The sequence below is a fragment of the Scophthalmus maximus genome, chromosome 8 (assembly GCF_022379125.1).
Source record: "Scophthalmus maximus strain ysfricsl-2021 chromosome 8, ASM2237912v1, whole genome shotgun sequence".
Classification (NCBI taxonomy): domain Eukaryota; kingdom Metazoa; phylum Chordata; class Actinopteri; order Pleuronectiformes; family Scophthalmidae; genus Scophthalmus; species Scophthalmus maximus.
This window is the reverse complement of record NC_061522.1, coordinates 19,698,035-19,719,604: the sequence shown is the minus strand read 5'-3', so window position 1 is coordinate 19,719,604 and position 21,570 is coordinate 19,698,035. Positions and strand designations below refer to the sequence as shown.

Below are 21,570 nucleotides of genomic sequence, written 5' to 3'. Positions count from 1 at the left end.
TGGCCACAGGGTGAGCCATGCGTGATGGGACAAAAACAGATTTACATGAAGCGCAGGCCTGGAAACTACTGCATGCTGGGAAAGGACTACTCCAGAATCCTCTCAGCGGAGTCCTGCATTTGCCGAGCTCATGATTTTGAATGGTAAGATGAGCATCCTCTTTGTACCACAGCTCTTTTCCTCACAGTTGGTGTGGGGGGGATTATGTTTCTCGCCGTTGTGTGCTAAAGAACTTCATTAACAGCAGTGTTTGCTCTCTAACACTGCCACACGTGTTGAAGCGCTACTTTAAAAACGATGCGTGTAATTTTAATATGTGTTAATATATTATTTTCCACTGGGCAGTTGCCAAGCTTGAACTTTTGTAACAGTATGACTCAACAGGCGGTTTAGTTAAATGCTCAGACCAATTAAAAGTTTGAAAAAACAACAACTCTGGCTTCTTGAGAAACAGCCTCCCCTCTGTACCCGTTTGTTTATTGCAAGTGTATCCATCCAGCTACCATTAAATACCTTGTTCAGTCCAGTTTGACCTACAGTACGTGCTCTACAGCTTCAAATGATCTCACCCACATTACTTGTGCCATGCAACTTTTATAAACTGAATTGGGTGCAAGCACAGATCAGATAATATCGCCAATCTTTTGAGCAATAATGGTATACTTTTAGAGGTAAAAACCCAATTCACAGCAACAGACCAATTGTTTCAAGTGTGGGAGTTTAAAAAAACTGTCTCTTCATGGTAATTTGGGTGTGAAAGTGGTTTATGTGGCGGGTGTTATCCTCTGTCATCAGTGTAACACCTGAAGCATACCGCCTGGGCAAGAGTTCTACACAGACACCGTTTCCCCTTTCCATCCCGGAGGCTTATATTTCAGCAGTTTCAGTGAAATCCATTGCATATGCTATTCATGTGTCTCATTAAGTTGCTCCATTTGCACGTGTGTTTTCCAATAATCTGATAAGTTTGGGGTTGTTTTACACAATTTTCTAATAACATCTCTTCTCCGTAGAGTCTATCAGCTGTGCTCCTAATTCTGTTGAGACAAGATGGCATTTGCATGCAAATCCAAACAGGTGGTATTTTTCGTATTGTGATGACAATGGCGTCCCGACATACATCGGTTATGTAAACAGTGTTTGTAGAAGGTCAGAGAGTGAGTCCTAATTGGTCCCTTTGATCTAGTGTAAAGTTGGACTTATTTTCTTTCTGTCTATGAGTCAGATTTCTGCCCATCTGCCGTGCTTCTCGGCTCTCTGCAGGGACTTAGTGGATGCATGCTTAAAATCCTAAAAGGAGGATTTAAAAAAACCATCAATGAGGAAAGAAGGTGAAATCCTCTAACTTAATTTGAAGAGCGAAGAGCCCATCCGCCACATGATCAGCGGCACATCAAGTGCATACTTATTAGACTGATTTGCAGTGACTAAGCTATGCGTGGCAGAGACCTGCTTGCAAAGAATAGCACTCTATCATGTTCTGTACACAGTGCAAGCCGCCGGTTCACCAAAGCTTAAGGCTGGAAAATGAGCCATTTAGGCTGTTGTGGAATAAAAAGTTATTCAAACTCGGGGTCTATGAATTCTGCGTTATGAAAATGTCCATGTTCACATCAGTTTAGAGTATTATGATTACAATATGTGTCCAACGCGATACCAACGTGTCAGGTCAAGTGGTTATGCCGTTTCAGTGGGCTGTAAAAAATATTCCTTGATTCTTCCATTCCAAGATTTTTCCGGCTGTTTCAGCCTCTTAAGCGGATCTTTCTGTGCGACTGTCCTTTGGGGCGAGTCTGAGAGCATGGTGCGCCCAGAACACAATACAAACCCAACAGTTTCTGAAAGACTCACCATAGATGTGACTCAAATACTCTCCCTAGACTAGAAACATAATGGAGCTACAAATAAGCCATAATCAAACACGGTGTAAAATACTGTTGTTATACTGGTACTGGCTCCATTAAGGAGAAATAGCTGTGGTAATGAATAAACACGTGAAGTTTTGAAAAAACAAAAAAGGTCTCAAACTAGGTTTGGTATGACTTAAGCCCCTTTCACACTGGCCAAAAAAAACCATTTAAACCCGCTAACACCCGGCGTTTTCTGCAGTGTGAAAACGTTTAATCGGCATTCAGCCCCAGTTGTGATATGGGAATCATAAATGACGTCCACAGATAGAACTAAGAGAATTAGAGCTGTCAAATAATGTATAATATTTCATGGTTGGGTGAAGCTTGGGTCCAAAACGAACTGAAACCTTCAAACCAAAACGTGGCACTACCACGGGCAGAGTGACCCACTATCAATGCTAAACATCTATCAAATCCACCCACTGATCTTGAGCTGTCAAAAAAGTCACCTGCTGATCCATATGACAAATATGTTTTGTATATTTATGCGAGATTATATGGTTGCGGGTATGATAGAATCATAGCGGCAAATGAGGAAGTGAGGTGTGGTGCATGTGTTATTCTCCATGTGTTGTAAGAGTAGGTTGAAAAGAAGCATACCAATCTTGTGTTCATGCTATAAGTAGAACATCGCAATCTAGATCTAAAGTTCTATAATCAATTCACTAACACCTCTAAAGTTGACTAATTTACACTTTATATCTGATCAAACAAGATTTATTATCAATTAAATAATCATTGTCTACAGTGTCTCGGCTGGTTGCCGGGTGAGAACAAGACTCCCAGCGCTGAACTCTCAGTCAAACAATTACTTTGACATTTCTGGTTTTTTTTGTGTTTTTTTGACAGATTAAACAATGTGCTGATTACCAGCTATTACAGTAGTTGTGGGTGTATGATTTTAAACTCGGGAGCGAAGCTCATCCCCCCCCCCCCCTGCGTACATTAAATAAAGTGGCTATCTTATTTCAGCAAAGAAGCAGAAGTGGTAGAAGCAGAAGTAGTCAAAGTAATTGTTTGACTGAGAGTTCAGCGCTGGGAGTCTTGTTCTCACCCGGCAACCAGCCGAGACACTGTAGACAATGATTAGTCAAATTGATAATAAAACTTGCTTGATCAGATATGAAGTGTAAATTAGTCAACTTTAGAGGTGTTGGTGAATTGATTATAGAACTTTAGATCTAGATAGCGATGTTCTACTTATAGCATGAACACAAGATTGGTATGCTTCTTTGCTGAAATAAGATAGCCACTTCATTTACTGTACACAGACAGGAGAGCGGTATTGACCTTCTCGTCTAACATCTAACATATTTCCCATAGTTTAAAACTTCATTCACACTGCAAAATTAAGAAGCTGTTTTTCGCGATGAAAAGTAAAGTACCTCCAGTCCTGTCAGTGTTGTTTCAGTCGTTTAAACAGATTTTTACTTAGTGTTTTTTTCCAGGAACTGAAACGCATCGCCAATCAAAGGAGCAATGTGCTACTAATGGCGTGGAAAGGTTGAGCCATGATCCCAATTATTGTGTGCACTCCTAGCTTTTCACACTGTTTTATCAATCTTGAGATAGGCTCTTGGCTGTTTTCTCCCAAAAAAGGACTCATTACTGACCTTTAACCTCATTGGCCTCATGCATCCGTGCGACCAATCAGTCTCGACAGCTTATTAATGGTGTCACACTGTTGTAATCACAGAATCAAACTGGAACCGGTCAGCCACAGGCTTGTTAGTTTTGTTTATTTGCTCTGCCTTCTGGTAATTGATTGATAAATCAATGTCACAGCCATTATCAGAATGGGCACTTGCTTACCTTTGCTTTGTTAGATTTAAATCGTGTTCTTATTGGAAGCGCTAGGAGGCAAGTGAGAGTTGGTCATCCTTTGTGTGTGGTGGGGGGGGAAGAAAAAAACCCTCTAGGGTGTGTTGCCATACACACTGCGTCATGCTGCTGTGGCGCTTTTGTCAACAATGGCCTTAATCAATACATAACCGCCGCATGTCTGTGTGCCAGACAGGCCTCGGGTCACCTGTTACAAAGAGGCAGATAAGACGGGGATGTGGGACACACTGTATGACAATATGTCCCCCTTCACATGCTGATATTGATCAGGTGCCGTGTGGTTATTGCTTTTGTTCTCTGACAGTGACTATGGATACGAGCGGCGTGGGGACGGGAACTGCCGGCCTGCCTTCTGGTTCAATCCCTCCACTGTGTCCAGAAGCTGCAGCCAAGGCCAAAACTACCTCAACAGCACCGGGTGAGGACCTGCTGAATTACTAATAACTCATATTAATATTATATAGGATATTTGTATGTATCATGTTCTATACTGTTCGTTCATCTTCATTTCTTTGCCACAAATAGATCTGTTTTGGAGGATTTCCTTTTCGATGCTCAAGCAGGGATTTAGAGCAGATACAGATGGCAGATATTAATATGTCCAAGTCAACTCAATACCTTTACTACTTTATATTTCACTTTAAAGACAGATCTTTTACCCCAACGTATTTACTTCACAGCTATGTTTACCACTTAATTTGATAACAACTTAAAATGAATAATAAGTCCTATATGATATGATGGGATATCTCAAGTTAAAGGCAGTGCTTTGATATCTTGATATGTTCTCCTACTATTCTCTGCTCTTCTGCTCTCATGCTGTCTCCCTCTCTGTAAAAGACAAATGACAGACGATGAGAAATAGTAGTTGATAGAGTTTAACCAGTGTTTCCCATAGGATTTAGACCCTGTAGGAGGGGTCCGGGGGCATGCTCCCCCCGCACGGACATTTTGTACATTTTAAAGTTAAATCCATCGATCTGGTGAACTTTCACAGCAGTTTAGGAAGCTAGATCTCTGAAGAACTTCATGCTCTTGTAAACAACTTCCGTGCTGTAGTAAATCATTTTATCATAAGCACATAGGTTGAATGTGTGTGAATGATGATCACCTCCATTCATATCCTTACAACCTATGTGATTTTTATGGACACTGACCCCCACCCAGAAAATAATAAAGCAAGATAGACTTTGACTGCAGGCAGCCTCCCTCCCGAGCAGGGTCTCTCTCTCTCTGTGCGTGTGTGAATGTGCTGCCGCCTCCTGCAGTGTGTCTACTACTAGTGAGGCGTGCTGCCCTCGCCCCTCGCTCACACAGAGAGAGAGACATCTCTCCTACATAGACGAGTGTTTAATGGATTAAATTATGTGCAAGGGCAATCCCGCGCCGAATTGTAGGGCCTGCTACCTGCATCCAGTCTGCACCTAGTAAACCAAAGTTATCATACGTTAACTGCAGCAAACAATATTGGACATTACAAAATGACCTCAGGTTCACTGACTCGTCTTTTTTACAAGAAACACATGAACCGTCAAGAGATCAAATTAACTTTACAAACTAGACTGAGACACCGCTGAAGTTTGAGGACTTCATCTCACCTGCTTGCCGCCTGGTGGTTGTGTCGACAGCGGTCGACAGATGCATGAGAGAGGCGGCAACGCTGACAAGCAAATGTGCTGCGTTCAAGTGCGCTCGTAAAAAATATTTAATCCTGAAACACTGTAAAATGCAGAGATGTCTGTGGTAAAATGGCTATTTTTATTACCCCCCCCCCCCAAACATTTAAACGGCATTCCACGGCGTTCCCCCCCATTTCCACCACTGACTGTAGTAGTTTACAGTAAATATGACTAAGTGGAGCTGTCAAAAGCCTTGTTGGAATTCATTAATGAAATAGATTTAGATGTCACCCAACTCAATGTAGTAATACGAATAAGTGTAATTGTGTCCCACAACGAATCTAACAAGCTACTAACAGATGTGTCATGGAAGAGATGTTATCAGGCAAATAAGCTCAACCTCAACCATCTTAACAGTAAGACTGTAGAAAGCTGCTCTTATTTTAACCCATCAATAATCTTTTCCATACAAGATTAAAAAGTGTAAAAGTATTTTGGGGCATTTGATAGGTCCATTATTTAACAGTATGCCCTTACAAATTACTTTACCTTCAAAACTGTTTCAGTACAAAACTACTATGTGTAAAGATGTTGGACCGTGGCCACAAGTGTCACGAGTTTGTCTTCATTTCCCACAATTCTCTTGAAAGACAGCAGCATGTTTAGCTGTGTGATGCTAAATAGTATCTTAACAATGGCACAAGGAAACAAGTGACTAGAAATTAGCAAAAATGCTCATGTCAGTAAGTCAGCATCTAGCTAAATTTGGCTACCATTGGGTTGATTTTAGCCACCATAATAAATTGATCCTACCAGCCAAAGTATGGCTGTAGTGGCAAGATCCATGTGTATACTGAATTGATTTGTAAAAGATTGTATATCCATTCACTATACCACTAATCCTAGGTGACACTCACACCTACTGGCAGGTTATAGTCTCCAATTAATCAACCTTGCATGTCTTTGGAATGTGGGGGAACTTGGAGTAGCCGGAGAAAACCGCAAAGACTCAGGGAGAACATGCAAACTGCACACATTACGGGGCCCGAGGCGGCCGGATGGTTCAAACCCAGAACCTCCTTGCAGTGAGGAGACAATGCTAACCACTGCACCACCAGAAGTGTCCATCCTTATTTTTAAAGTTAGACAGCCTCTCACTTTAACAGAAGCGTCCAAGTACTACTTGCATCGCTTGCACGAGCTGCCTCCACATGGCTTGGTAAAGGGGCTCAGGTAGACATGAAGAATCCTGGCTCGAAAAAACACTGTTTAGGTTAAGTTTATTCAGTCGTCTGTGGAGATTCTCATTCGTCTAGGTCATAGTTATCCACAAGGGTGTGGAATCAGAAGCAACTGGACTCTGATGTAGTTTCTGGAAGAAGTTTTTCACCTCTCATCCAAGAGGTTTCTTCAGTCCTGAAGAACTGTGTTCGTTCACCTATCTCACAAATATTATAGGTGATAGATAAGATGTCCAACAGTCACGTACTTTGTAATGAATATTGACAATTCAGTATGCAAAATCACAACTGTACATCCATTGTGTTAAAATGGCAACCACTGCAGTTTGCTTGGTTTGGTTTAGACACAATTGATAATAACTGGAGTGCAATAATCTACTTTCAATTAGAATCTATTATTTTCTTTCTTGCGTGAGCAAGATGTGTTGTCCCTGTTTGATCTGAAAGGCTCCCCAGTGCACAAACTTTTTGTAAAGCTTAATAACAGTGGGGATGTTTTGTTCACCAACGCATGTGATTACGCTTTGCAAGGTGTCCCAGCCTCTGGGATGGCTCATAGTGTCAGTTTTCATCCAGTCTGTTTTTTGCACTGTGAAGCTGTTCAGACACACAACAGCTGCCGACTTTAACACAATTCTCCGTGAGCCACAAGCTCATGCAGCATCAATTGGGGTTACAATGACAACTAAAGAAATGCGCAAACTTGACAGGATTGAACTGGAAAAAAAAAAAAAAACTAAATGGAATAAAGTTGGAGGAACTCTAAATTCCAACTTGTGTCTGTCTAAAGGTATCGTAAGGTGGTGCTGAACAACTGCACTAAAGGAGTCAAGGAAATGTACACGGCAAGAAAGCAGCAGTGTCCCAACAGACCTCCTAAAGGACTCTTAGTGACCACAAAAAATGGCAAACTCACCGCCAACCTGGGCAGCAACATCACCTTCCTGGTGCATCTCGATGAGGTGAGGACAGCTTTTCTTACAGCACTGATTTATTCAACCAGTTTTTATATGAAGCTGGATTCATGGATCTTTGGCTTCTGGGGGGGGGGGGGGTGACACTATCGTTGTCAAATTATCAAGATTCGTCTACTTTCATGTGCAGCAGATACAGCACGGCATTAGCAATCCCTTAAATTTGGGTTTCTGGACTCATGCTGAATGTTAAGTCCAATATTCACTCTCCTTCAAGCTCTGTTTTGGTCTTCACCATCTCCCGAGGGAAATATGTAGCTCTTTATCTGCTAAATGCTTCACTATGCTTCGCTCTTCAGAGCAGGGATAAAACTGCAGTGGGAGGTGATAATTATCAGTTGTTATTTTCCATATCGTTGACCAGTTTTTGGATTTCACATTTTTTGCTATGTTGATATAAAGAAGATGTATCAGTGCAGCTTTAAACCTTTTTCTTCAAACATATGGATTTGTGCAAAAGGAAAAATGTATTTGATCTATTCAAATAGACCTCAGTGCTGGTCTAAATTGCATTCGTAAAAAAACCAAATGTATATATGTGCTTTGAATTTCAATGTTTCTCTAGAAATGTCGCTCCGTTTGTGGCATCCCTCGGGGCTCAATGTCACTGAGATTGTACATATGTTCTCTAGGTCACAACATTTGGAAAAAAAGAATATGATAGTATGTGTTGATGAATATTACCTATCCTTTTCCTCTGAAGACCTAAACCCTGTTAAGTCACTGGCTGACTAACACTCTCAAGAAAGTTAAACAGAGTCAAATTGTTGCAGCTCACCCACAAGACCTGTGTTCAGAGCCAGAGTCAGAAGTAAAAGAACTCACTAAGGCCCTGTTAGTGAGTAAGAGGCGCTGTGGTCAGAGCCAGACTGTCTGGTCACAAGGCTACTGCCTTGCACGTCTCTGAGGCAGAATGTGGTCCATTGGTATGAGCTGCAGGCTTTCGGGTCTTTAGCAAAAGTGTTTTCCTGCCATTGCAACAGCTCAAGGTAAGTGTGTCTCCCCCAGGGGTGCCTGGGCCCAGTTGTCATATTTCTGTGTGATGAGTTGAGGAATGGAGGGCTGGTTTCTTTCATTAAGAGGGGGATTGTCTGATGGAAAGGGGAAGAGGGGGTGGCGGCGGCGGCGGAAGGGAGTTGGGCTGCACAGCAATGTTATAAAAGACCGGTACGGTAAAGAATCCTTGTGGTATCAGGCCTCTTTGAGAAAAATCCTCAAGATTAATCAAAGTTTAATTTATATTCATGAAGCCTGCAACACGGGGAAAGCAAATGGCTTAAATATTTAATGGGTAGAGAGACTGTGGCAAACATCCACATTTTTAAAAACTAGGAAATCTAAGAAAAATATTGACCAACCACGACATATGGTTCGACCAACATGACCACACGGCCCATTCAGTGGTTTTCCACTGTTCCTAGCAACCCGTTCTGCAACACAGTAATTACAGCCACAGATGAGCTTTGTAAAAGTGACTCACTTATCACAGAGCAGCTGGCAGAGACGCAATTGGCCTGTGCCTAAATGACATCGACCAAATCTCAAACAATTCATGAAGAATGTATCCGCCGTTCCATATTTGGCATCAAAAGGGAAAAAAAGCAGAGGGACTTTGAGACACATTATTTTCTCTCTGCCGCTTTTAGATAGTGTTGTGTTTATAGACGTATTGTGTACATGCAGGTGGTGGAAAGATAATTCACAGATGGAGGACTGAGGCTGATTTACTTTGCTCTAAACACAAAATAACTGCACTACAACCATGAATGCAAGCGGCTGCACTGAAAATAAACCGATAAAGCACAAAGCAAGTCGGTACCTGTGGCTCAGTGAAACAATTGTCCCAGTCAACACTAAACACTAACTAATCTACAAAACATGGCGTACTGCATTTATAAAATATTGACATGTTAGGTGTGAACTGACGTACTTATGAGCTGTCAACTTGTGATGGGATCTCTCAGGGACAGATTTTTAATACCAGGTCCGAACAGCATCAAAGGTGCCTTCAGTGCATACCTCGCATTTAGCTTTTTGTAATTGATTCATCTTCAAAACAAGTGGGACAGATCGTGCGCCGATATTGAGCCAGCGCCGACTTTCCCGCCCGTAGATAAACAGGCTTCCCTCTCGGTTCGGCGTTGTCGTGAATCGAATTTGGGCTTCACTTTTGCTGAGCTGAAAGCTGACTAAAGCTTTGCCACCTCAGTGCTTACGCTGGAGAAGGGGACGCCGGCGACAGCATGCCTCATTTTTTGTTCCTTCATCAGAGAAATACTTTTGTTCTCCACAGAGCAAACGGGAAGATGTTTCAGTAGATATACTTTGGCTTTTCTAAAATCTTTTTTAATTGTACCCCGAAGGTGTAAAAAACATGGCAGGATTTATTTATAACTGTTGGAATTTCTAATTTGAATCATTTAGTGTTTGGCTTGATGTGGATTCGTGGTCCCCCGTTCCCATTTGTGTGGCCATAACTTCATCGCATGGCGTCTCCTGTTCAAAAATCTTCATCTTCAAGCTCAAGAGACTAGAACAATGTGTCCCTCTTGGTTAAAACAAGCTCCTTTTGATCTCCCTAATAATTGTTCTGTCAGTTTGAATTTTTATCAGCCACTTCTCTGTTCGGCACTGCAGTCACATTTGGGGGGGAAATGTTCTGCAGTTGTTCTAGCTCATGTTATCTTTTTTGTGAAACACATTTCTGCCCCAGTGGAAATGCTCTGTTGAATCTCCTGCCAATGAGCATTGTGATCAAACCTGACAGGCGCGACTACTGAGGATTCACAGATAAAATATTCACTGCACAGTTCATCTTTTTAAACTCTGTGCAATCATGATAATACACGAATTGGCCCTGACACATTTTGCTATCAGTACAAATTAGTTTGTAGTAAGTTTAACACACTTTTACTGTCATTTCCCTCTTTTTTTGTGTGTGTGTGTGTCAAATAACTATTTTAATTAGGTAAAAAGGAGGTATTTCAGTAAATCTAAATGAAATATTTAAAGATGCATACTTTACTTTTGAGTGGGTGAGCTCAAAATCCCAAACGATGACCATAAGATACAAAACGGCTCTTTAGAGCTGAGGGAAGTGCCGTTTTTATCGTGCAATTATTCTGGTTTCGTCACAGCACCCTTTAAGCTACAGTGTGTAATATTTTGAACGTTTTCACAGAAATTGTGTGTTCATATATGTATAATCACCCGCAACAAAGTACTGATGTTTTTTCGTCAACTTTGAATGAGTTAAACATAGTAACATTAGGGGGACCCAACCTCCGTGTAAGTGTCCATGTTTGCTAAGTCGTGTTGTGCTGCGTCTTGGGAGGTCGGAAAAAAACCCCCACCCCGACGTCCGAGTTCCGAGTTATAATGGAACCCAGCATGAAATACGGTTGCAGAAATCATATTGACATTGAATTTCCAGCTCTGCAGGAAACTGGAAATGGAATTAGCGGTGCGCCACCATAAAGTGTCCCCTGTCGGATTCTCAGTTGGTTGCGGTTTACAACTTTAACACCAGATGCCACCAGAAAATTTACCTTAAACATAGTTATGTCATCAATCCAGCTACAAACAATGTTTTTTTTCTCACGCACTGTGCCTCATCCAAAAATACAATGTTCCAAACCATGATGAAGAACAAGACCATGTTCATTGACAAACTATTAGAGGACCTCCAGGAAATATTGACCTTGTATGTGACACATTAGCTCCACTGTGTCTGCTGTAGATATATAAACAGGTTCCAGAAAGATTCACAGCTGCAGCATTTGTTTTACGATGTCACGCATCACACTGACATTGTAGGTTCAGGTTTGACACGCACGTCACCAGACGCCGGCCTTGTGTGTGTCCAAACCCCTGTCAGCCGGTCACAACACTGCTCTCCTTCCCAAGTGACACTGTTGTCCCAGTCTCAAGGCCCCGGCCATGGCGCTCGCACACAAAGCAGTGACATTTAGAGAGACGGGTCAGCCTCAGTCACATGCAGATGAGCGAATTCCATTGTGGCTGATATTGAGAGCAAGCGTGAACACGGCATGGGCGTCACACGCCGAGGAGAGCCGCGTGACATTGGCACCGCCGAGCGCAGGTCCTGTTTGCGTTCCAGCTCATTACGGCTCATAACAATGGGCCGCACTTTCGAAACCCTGTTCTTTGCCGTTGTCTATATTCTCTGCGGCCAATCATAGATATCATTTCCCAGCCAAAGTGGCATGAAATATCCCCACAAGCCTCAAACAAACCTTCTGTGTTTTCACACTCGGAAGCAGTCAAAGAAGGGACTCAGGTAGCGAGGCATGAACGGAGCCAAAGAGCAAGGTGAGAGAAAGAAAACAATTGGTTTGATTGTTTTTGTTTGATTCTGCATTTTGGTGGAGCGGGCGTGCTAATGCAGAGTTTCCAAATGAAGATCCCACCAGCCCTGTGCCAAGGGGAGGCTGGGAGTTTGCCCCCGCAGGCCCGGTGGTGATGGTGAGGGGGGTCGGTGAGCTCCGACTTTGTCGCAGTGGCAGCTGGAGCCTCCAACGCTCTTCGCTGTGTGCCGATCCTCGGATATCTCCAGGTGTGATTCCGCCGAGCAGGCAGCTGAAGACTTGCACACCATGCAAAGGCAAACATGGTGGGATACACAGATGCACACGTGCACGCTCTCTCTTAGACGCGCGTACAGAATATAAATAGACACCGAATGACAACATCTAAATAATTAGAAATCCGGGCTGACTTGAAAGTATTTTTCATAACGATTTTACTTCTGCGGGGACTCGTTCAGCTAAGTTTCATTTTCATATTTTACAGTTTGTTTACCAAGCAGATTGATATTTGTCAAATTTGAAGAAAAACAGAGCACACGATCGCCTAGACTCAACTGGAAACAGCAGTAGATTTTGTGCTATCGCTCTGAAAGGGGGAAAAAATTGAAAGGACTGTAATTATCTGAATATGTAATTATATCTAAGTACTGTGATTATACTTCGATGAAAATTAATATATATTTGCAAACTAATGCCTGCTTTTTATTTTAATGAAGTAAAATCACACGGATTAGCAAATCTTTGTCTCTCACCCGACCGTACTTTGAGTTACGTCCCTGTACTTGTGTAAACTAATCTGAAAACTAACGTTGAAAGTCCTGTACGTTACAGTAGTCTGGCAAATCTGGTGCATTTACAGTATAACAATGTGCTTCTCTCCCTCAGTTAATCTCTGCAGCTTTGGGAGTTTAGTTGTGATTACACTGTTATTTTCATTCATTTTTCTTCCTGACAAACCAATAAGCATTTTCAGATTCATCTCGATGCGGTTAGCTGTGACAGTGTTAACAAATCTTGTGTCATGGTCAAGAATTGTGGGGCGTCGATTTCTCTTTTCTCTTCACATAGGGAGCTCCAGTGTACCCTATGCTAGAGGAGATAGTAAAGGAAGCATTGAAGCTCCTTTCCTATGCATTTAGAGAAGCCGAACAGCTATAATCATGGCTGCTGATCAAATACTTCCTGGTCAGTAGATTTAGGAAACTGCCTAAGCCAATTTGACAATTCAACCATGGTACCAGACACACTGAACAGTCTGGCAGTATAGTTGAAGCTTGCCCTTCTAACCAATCAGACATGGCCATTATCAAGGGTAGGATCGCACAGCCGCCAGTCAATAAGTGAAATTCTACTCTCGCATTAAGACTAGGCAGGCAGGCAGGCTAGTATTAGCTGCTGGGAGAGACATCACTGTCTGACTCACTGGCAGCCAGAAAAAAAAGTGTTTTTATTTATCAAAATATTTTAAAGGCTGGACATCATTTCAAGTTCTTGATACTCAAGGTGGAGTTGGTTGTCTTAGATCTAAGACTGCAAATGTCCAACTTCTCCACAGGGGGGAAGTAGCGTGGTCGCCAAATGCACAATATAAAATATTGCCATTACAAACTAACACATATTCCAATGGGACATTAATGTAGCTCAGGAGGCTACCGAGACACAAAATGAATATTAATACAATCAATCAATTAATGAATAAAATCAGACCATATGGGACGCAGAGTGAAAAATAAGCAATGAATATGAAATTAAAGCATTTAAAAATAATAAAGGCAGTGAAGGCTCAGGGAATTTAATTAAAATGTGACCTTACAAATTATTTTGAAAAACAGAACCAGAATATCTTGCTCTTGTTCACAATATTTCTTTCCATAGAAATAGGCAAATAGTCTCATGTTTAATTTTCTATTTAATCTTTTGGACTGTTCTGTGGAGAAGTTCAGCAACCAATCAGCCAAGGTCTGCTCTGAACTCTCCCCTCTGCGCCTTCATGTTTCAATGAACGTGTAAATCCGTCTATCGTTGACAATAATACCGTTAATAATACTCCAATAAACAATAGCATGAAACAATTCATAACATAGATTTATTTCAAACAACAATACTGTTCCTGCTTACCAAAGGATATTTCGTGTACTAATATTTTTGATTGCATAAATTCATCTTTTGTGTGGTGTGTATTAATACGTGGAGTGCATGTGGTTGTTCACATTTAGCTTGTTTTAAATTTGTGCCTTGCAACTTTAAACCTTTCAGAGATTGAAGGTTTCTCCTCTGAGAAGTAGAGTCTCCTTTTAAAGGGGACGTGATTGGTCAGGACCTGTCCCATGGAGTACATTTACCATCTACGGCAGCGCTTTGCTGAGGGGTTGTTTCACATAAAAGACATGACGTCAGTGCATAATGTTCATCTGTAGCTGAGTGACGCCCCGCTCTGCTGTGTTTCAGGGAGACTCCTTGCGGACCAACATCCAGCTGGACTTCGGCGACGGCACCGCCGTGTCCTATTCCAACCTGAGCTGGACTGAGGAGGGGATCAAGCACGTCTACAAGTCTGCTGGAATATTCCGTGTCACGGCGCTGGCAGAGAACACGCTGGGTTATGACACCACGACGCTCTTCTTGCACGTGACGTGTAAGTGCCCAAGTTGTAACAAAACAAAGGCGCACGCTGCCATTGGTTATTTTAAAGGGCATCACTTCCCCTCGAGGGGGAATCCTATTCTATTTTTGTCCCCTCGCTTTTTTTTACCTGTATACTGTTCCCCCAACACTGTCTTTCCAACACATTGATATGCTCATCTGAGTAGCTTCCAGTCACGATGTGAAGCACAAAGAAGCAGAGAATGGTACAACAGGGGATTATGTTCCGTTGCCCTGGATTTCACCTTTCAGGCTTCACACGGGCTGCTCCACCTTTTCTGGTGGAGGTCGATGGGGCGGTACACACTCTGAAAGGAAGACTGCAGACACGGCTCTGCCAACTTCCTTTTTCAGGTCAAAAACAAATATTTACACTAGACTTTTATTAACGCTGTATGCGGCTAAAAATATGCTTTAAATGAGCGCCATAAGGCATGCAAGCAAAAGTATTATAGGTAAAGTATGAGTCACTGTATCTGTAGGTGGAAATTAAAAAAATATATATTTTATGCAGGGTAAGGGTAACTGCTTAGTCATTAGTTTTTTATACTACCATTATTAATGTACACCCCTGACTTTAAAACACATAAGGCAGTTTCAAAACTACCTCAGTAATCAGAAAGCAAGGCTGCCTTTTGTTCTACGTGCTCGCCCGTGGATCACAAGTGAATCGTAAAAGCAGCAATGAGCTATTTGCATATTGTATTACACCTATAGTTCCGGGTGCTCAACGCGCCCGACTGGATGACAGCCGCACACTGGCGACGCGTGCTGCACTCATCTGCGTCCCCTGCACAGGATTGCGCGATTCGGTGCGCTGTGACAAAACACAAACAGCTCTTGGGAGAAAGGTAGTTACGAACTTGCCTATGCGAGGTGTTGGTGTGGGCGGAAGGCGCGCACTTGCGGGGCAGTTCTTTAGGGCCACAGCGGGTAATTGCCGGTTACCTGCAGATACAACTCCAGAACAATTGATTACTTCAAAGCCAATCGGATTTTTACACGGCGGCTCAAATAACAGATTACAGGATCACCTTACTTTCCCAGCTCTATTCAGACGGCAATAAAGTGGTGTATCATTTACAAGTTTCCAAAGGAATTATACAAGTTCCTCTCTGTGTGTTGACTGGTCTCTTTGTCTTACTCTCTCATTGATTCGTTCAAACCATTTGCATTTAAGATCCCGCCTTTCTTGGTGTGCCAGCCGATGTGTTTTGGATTCATACATTTCTGATGGCAAAAATGTTTCGCAGCACTTATTCTACAATGTCGGAGTTTCTTTGAGGGGGGAAATTCCCCCCCAAAATTACAATGATTTCTCTCTGCTGAGCGTATTTAATACCTGATGACTCTCTCTCATTGACACACACACACACACACACACACACACACGCACACACACACACACACACACACACACACACACACAAGAGCATCTCAAAGTGGGGATAAAGATTAGTTCTGGTTAAAGAGGATCAGAGCTAACAGAAGCCCTGGCGAGACGAGCACCGCAGACCGCAGCGCGACACAAGCCTTTCGCTGCAGTTTTTTCCAGAGTAGTGAATTCCATCTGAAAACTTCATCCCTGCGATTAGTGTAAAGCAACCTAGACCCCTGTCAGGTCCTGTTAGGTTCTTGCAGCATTACCCAGAAGGTATCGTGTCAAAAAAAAAAAAAAAAAGATGGCGTCAACATATTTTCAGTGTCAGAAAGGGCAGGTTTATTTTAGGTGAAAGCGCCATAGTTACTAACCCGGAAAACATTTTAGCACAAGGGCATTTTGCTGTGAACACTTACCGTCAGACAATGTCAAAATGTCGCTTGATCATCCGACACTTTGAATTACTGGAGCAGAGTTTTTGGTGATCATGTCCCAGGAATTAATTTGCTGCTGGGTGGGCCCATAAATCTTACGTGTTAGCAAATAACTGGTGTGGATATATTGGAAGTACTGAATGATCTATGGTCTCCAAAAAGTGAAGTTTATATGCTGCGAAATTGTCAAAAGAAATGTGATTTTGACCAGATTACATTTTTATCAACATAGCGAAGAAACGTTTGTAATGAACGTAACTCAGATTCAGTGTTCACATTGAATGTATCTGCAAAATGTTCAGCGACAACTTATTTAATGTGTTCTGCATACTATATTTGCTCCTACAACTGAAGAACTGTTAGGATTTGTATGGTTTTGGCAAAGCAACTCAGAGCCCCAAGGTCAGGAAAAGGCTTGGGCCGTTGCTGATACAGAAAAAGTCAATGGTGACTTAAAGCACAAGAGTGTGTGTATAGCTTGGTATAGCACTAACATTTAATTTTGGTTTGGTACTGTGCTTATGTGTTTACTGTTTAGAGCGAATGTAGCTGGATAATGTCCGCTTGAAAAAAACCCAAACATGGGTCATCTGTGCAGCAGCTTATCATGGCCGATAGTCATGTTGTATTGCTAAGCGACCTCTAGTGGCCATAGTAATTATGAAGGAGCAAAGGAGGAAGTGAGGTGACGTAGTGTAAAGAGCGGCCACTTTGGAGGGCGGTTGGAACGGATGGACGGGTCAACAAAACGCCTTTATCCACAACCTTAAACCCCAAAAATTTTAAATTAATTTTTAAGCTACAGTGTGTACGACAGTAGTATGACAGGGTGAAAAAAAACTGTGTAATCCTTTCATTTAAGGATTCTTTTCTCTCCACTATACCTTAGAAAAAAGCATACCGCCAGCATACAGTCATAGTTGTGATAAATGTGCCGTCACAACTTGATAGTTTCCAAAAAACAAAGCTGAATCTGAGACCAAGGAAAATCACATGAACATAATATTGTTTCATCTCCTCCCATCGCAGCGTGCGTTCAAAAGCTCAGTATACGGTCTATATGTCTTACCTATTAGGCGATCTCAGTTATACCTGCCAGCGTGAGGTTCGGCAGCTCTAATTGGAAAAAGTCTGTGTGACTCACTAAGCATTCATAGCAGTGTAAAGAAAAAATCTGACATTAAAGTGGGAGAACGATTCCTTTTCTTTATGATTTATTTCTAGTGACCAGCCTTTGAAGATGTTTTGTTTCATGTATTTTTCTCTTTATGGTAATGTTGTATATTTCAAGTTACACAATAAAGCCCCCTACTGTCTCCTTAAGCCAACGAGGATGACACAATTTATGAAGTTGCATCAAAACTGTTCTTAAGGAAGAGGTTGTACCGTTTAGCATTTTTAAATAATTTCCATCCATCATTTCATATTAACATTTGGCAACAGCCTGAGAGTTTTCCACTCAGGATAAAGCTTTTCTGGGAGTTTATACTGTTTGGACCCATCTGCCCATCCATTTTCTTTATCCACTTTGGATCTATCCACCCATCCATTTTCTTTATCCATTTATCCTGTCCATGGGGGATGAGATGGGGACGAGAGATGGATCCTGCCCTAGAATGCAGGGAGACACCCTGGACAGGTCACTAGTTTGTCACGGGGCAAAGACACGTTCACACTTTTGGACTATTTTTCATTTCACCTATAGGTGCAGGTCTTTGGACTGGGGGAGAAAACCAGAGCTCACTAGATTGTTACAGAAAAGTGATGGTGTTTGTTTGTTTCTCTCCCTGAGACAAGCTTTATTTTGGTTTTGTTTTTTAGTTAGCCTCATTACCAGGAGCCATGTACAGTATATTATGGTAACTCTTGTGCTGTCTCTTTCTTAAACATGTTCTAGGTCCGGTGGAGCACGTCCAGCTTGTTGCTCCCTTTGTGGTCATCAGAAACAAGGAGGTGAACATCACAGCGGTGGTCTTACCCAGCCACTCACGTACAGTCACATACTTCTGGTGGCTGGGCAACAACACTGAGGTAATTCCTCCAGGACAGGCCTCATCAATGCACATTTAAGTATTCATTTATTTAACGTGTTTGTTATTATTTTTGCAATGAAAAGTTTTAGTATAGATATGAAAGGTGCATATGTAGAGTAGGGCTGAACGATTTGTGTAAAATATCGAATCGCAATTTTTTTAACGGATATTGCGATTTGATTTGCGACTATAATTAATCAGGGCTGAATGCCGATTAAACGTTTCCGCACTGCAGAAAACGCCGGGTGTTAGCGGGGTTATACGGGTTTTTTGGCCAGTATGAAAGGGGCTTGACAGAGAGCGAGATGTGTGGAAGAGGAGAAGGGGAGAGAGCTCTCTCTCTGTTAGCAGCCTGTCTCTTATGCAAGGGAATAGTCGTGGTGTTCGTCACCTCACGGTGCCACGTAAGATATTTTCATACAGAGTAACAGTCTCAAACAACTCTTGTGTGGTTCTGTGTTCGTCACTTCTTTCACTGACTTGTTGGCCGTACACTCGTCATGTAGCCACTGTGGCGCTGTGCCAAGTGCTGATACAGGTTGCTGGTGTTGCCCCGTGAAGTAGCAACGGCAGCGCGGCACGTTCTGCACAACACCTGACGCTGCGCAGCATCGTCCTTTTTAAAACCGACGTGCTGCTCCTCTTCGAGACTAAAGTCTCCGCTGTATGAGTTTCTGACCGTTCTGTCGAGCTTGAGGACATTGCGCAGCAGGTTAGTGCAGCGTCACTGATGCTTCTTGTGGAACCGAGGGCTCCACTCGCTGGCGTATCACGTGACCCGTGTAATCGCGTCCCTTGCGGTTAGAAAATCGCATTTTATCATATCGCGATATTGTCGCAGATGCAATTAATCGCTCAGCCCTAATGTAGAGGATGTCAAATCACGAAGCAAATTCAAGACAAACACAAGCTGTACCACCCCCCAATTTCAAATCCTCAAATGTTTTTTCCAGTGTTCTTATATACAGTAACTTGATTAGCCATTACTGACTCTTTTTTTTCTTAGCCACGCTAGTGTTTTGGCAGTAGGAATTGCAATGTCAGGGTCAGTGGGTTTTTCCATTGCTTTGGTACAAACTTTAAATATGAAAGCCAATCGTCATTTAAGTTCAAACAGGTATTCATGGTCCCCAGAGCATGAAGCCCACCAACTTCTGTGGCCCCTCTTCTGACTTTGGTCATCCCCTCTTGCGCCAACCTGCGGTTGACATTTTTGTTTTTAATGTCCTGACAAACGCTCAATCGATGGTTGTTAGGTTGGTGCAGATATTCGAGGTTCTCAGAGGATGAATCCTATAGCCTTTGTGAATGCCCTGACTTTTAACTTAGTTCCACCAGCAAGTCAACATTTCATTTCCACTTATAATTCCGATTTATTTTGATTCATATAATCAAGTTCAGACGAGGATGAATCCTGCTGACTCTGTCCAATACTTGGGTTGATGAAACCATCAGCCTCAACCAAGTTTTGAGCTAAGAACTAAACAGGTTGTCAGCGATGTACACATTCAGTTCAAAGCATCGACAAGCCTAAAGTCCAGCCTTGTAGTTCCCGCAGACATATTCATTTTCAAAAACACAATACCTTCATTTCTCCCCCATATGAATGCGTTATTTCCTTTACAGATGACCTCAACGTAAATGCGTTGTCAGAAGTCCCTCATGTTTTTTCTTTTTCATGGATCTATGAATTTAAAAGGACTAAATAAATGTTAATCTCTATCTTGAATTGTGTGCTCACAGCCAGTGATAACATTGGACGGGAGTATATCATACACCTTTGCAAATGAAGGAATGCACACCATCACCGTCCAAGTGGCTGCAGCCAGCACCATACTGCAGGACACCAAGATTGTAGCTGTCAAAGGTCAGTCTTTTTGTTTTTCGGATTGTGCCCAGGTCTGTAGTATAAACAACATTCTGCCTTTTAATATGTTCACAAAAATGCAGTCTCACGAAAAGCAGCTAAATACATTAGACGTCGCCTTGATTTACATTATAATAGTCAGCGATTTATACTGTCATATTCTAACTATTCTTTGTGTGAAATGTGTTTCTGAAATTAAATTACTCCTGCTGGAGTAAAATATATCTCATCACGGTTCAAACCTCTAAAGAATATGTCTTCATTTGAAATGTAGTAATCCGGCAGCGAGTATCAGTAAAAATGCAATGATTTATGACCAGTGGATGAGCCGGCATAAAGCTTTGACATTTTCTAATTATCTCAAAGTGCATCTGGTACATTTAGCCAAAGGGAAGCGCAGGGGATATGAGGAACCGTCTTCTTTTCATCGAGTGTTAACTACCTGAAACTCAACGTGAGCAAAATGACAGTTGGCGCAGCTCCATGAGAATAATGCCCCTGGATCCGAGTGAATTAATGGCTGATTCCCCCCCCCCCCCCCCCGGCCCCTGACTCTCCTCAACAGAATTCTTCAAATCTCTACTTTTATCTTTCTCCCCTAATCTGGATGAGTTCAACCCCGACATACCCGAGTGGAGACAGGATGTGGGGAGAGTAATTAAGAAGGCTCTGCTCCAAGTGAGTGGTTTTCATTTCCTCTGTCACTTCCATCCCTCTTCATTCCTGCCCGTCTCCCTCTCTGTCTTCTTACTTTACTGTCTTTTTTATCTCATACTTTCTGTTCAACCCTACTATTTTTTTTTCAATTATTTCCTATAACCCTATTGCCTTTGCTGCCCAATTCCCGTGGCTGGTGTGGCAAGGGGACACCCTTGGGCCACCCTGTGACTCATTGTCAGACAGGTGTGAAGAAAAATCTCCCCGGAAGACTTCATGAGCACTGATTCATTAATTTTAAAAGTCACAATCATACTCGAAAACTTACAGCATGAGTGCTTCGTACCTCCCTTGGACCTACGAGTGACGATACCTGTCACTGTGTGCGTGTGTGAGTGTCTGTGTGTGTGTGTGTGTGTGTGTGTGTGTGTGTGTGTGTGTGTGTGTGTGTGTGTTTGCGTGTGTGTGTTTGCAAACTCGAACGTAGGAGGGGTGGAAGTGCTCTTAACATGTGTGGGAAGTGCATACATGGTTTTAAGGGCCACCCATCCTCCTGTTCACAGCTCATGAAGAGCGGACTATGTTTGGTGGCGCTGTGCTTTTGGCCGTCATAATGTGGCATATTAAAGAGTTGGAGCATA

The 21,570-nt window shown here is 42.4% G+C and overlaps 1 protein-coding gene across 1 annotated transcript in view; it reads left to right on the top strand.

Moving 5' to 3' along the window:
- The window catches only part of sorcs3 (sortilin related VPS10 domain containing receptor 3), a 190,280-nt gene that overhangs the window by 151,011 nt on the left and 17,699 nt on the right, over positions 1-21,570 (top strand). Inside the window, exons 16-22 of the mRNA XM_035638315.2 lie at positions 10-143; positions 4,057-4,170; positions 7,403-7,574; positions 14,363-14,549; positions 18,270-18,403; positions 20,149-20,272; positions 20,838-20,950. Coding sequence (XP_035494208.2) covers positions 10-143; positions 4,057-4,170; positions 7,403-7,574; positions 14,363-14,549; positions 18,270-18,403; positions 20,149-20,272; positions 20,838-20,950 — 978 coding nt within the window. The remainder of the gene's footprint in view (positions 1-9; positions 144-4,056; positions 4,171-7,402; positions 7,575-14,362; positions 14,550-18,269; positions 18,404-20,148; positions 20,273-20,837; positions 20,951-21,570) is intronic.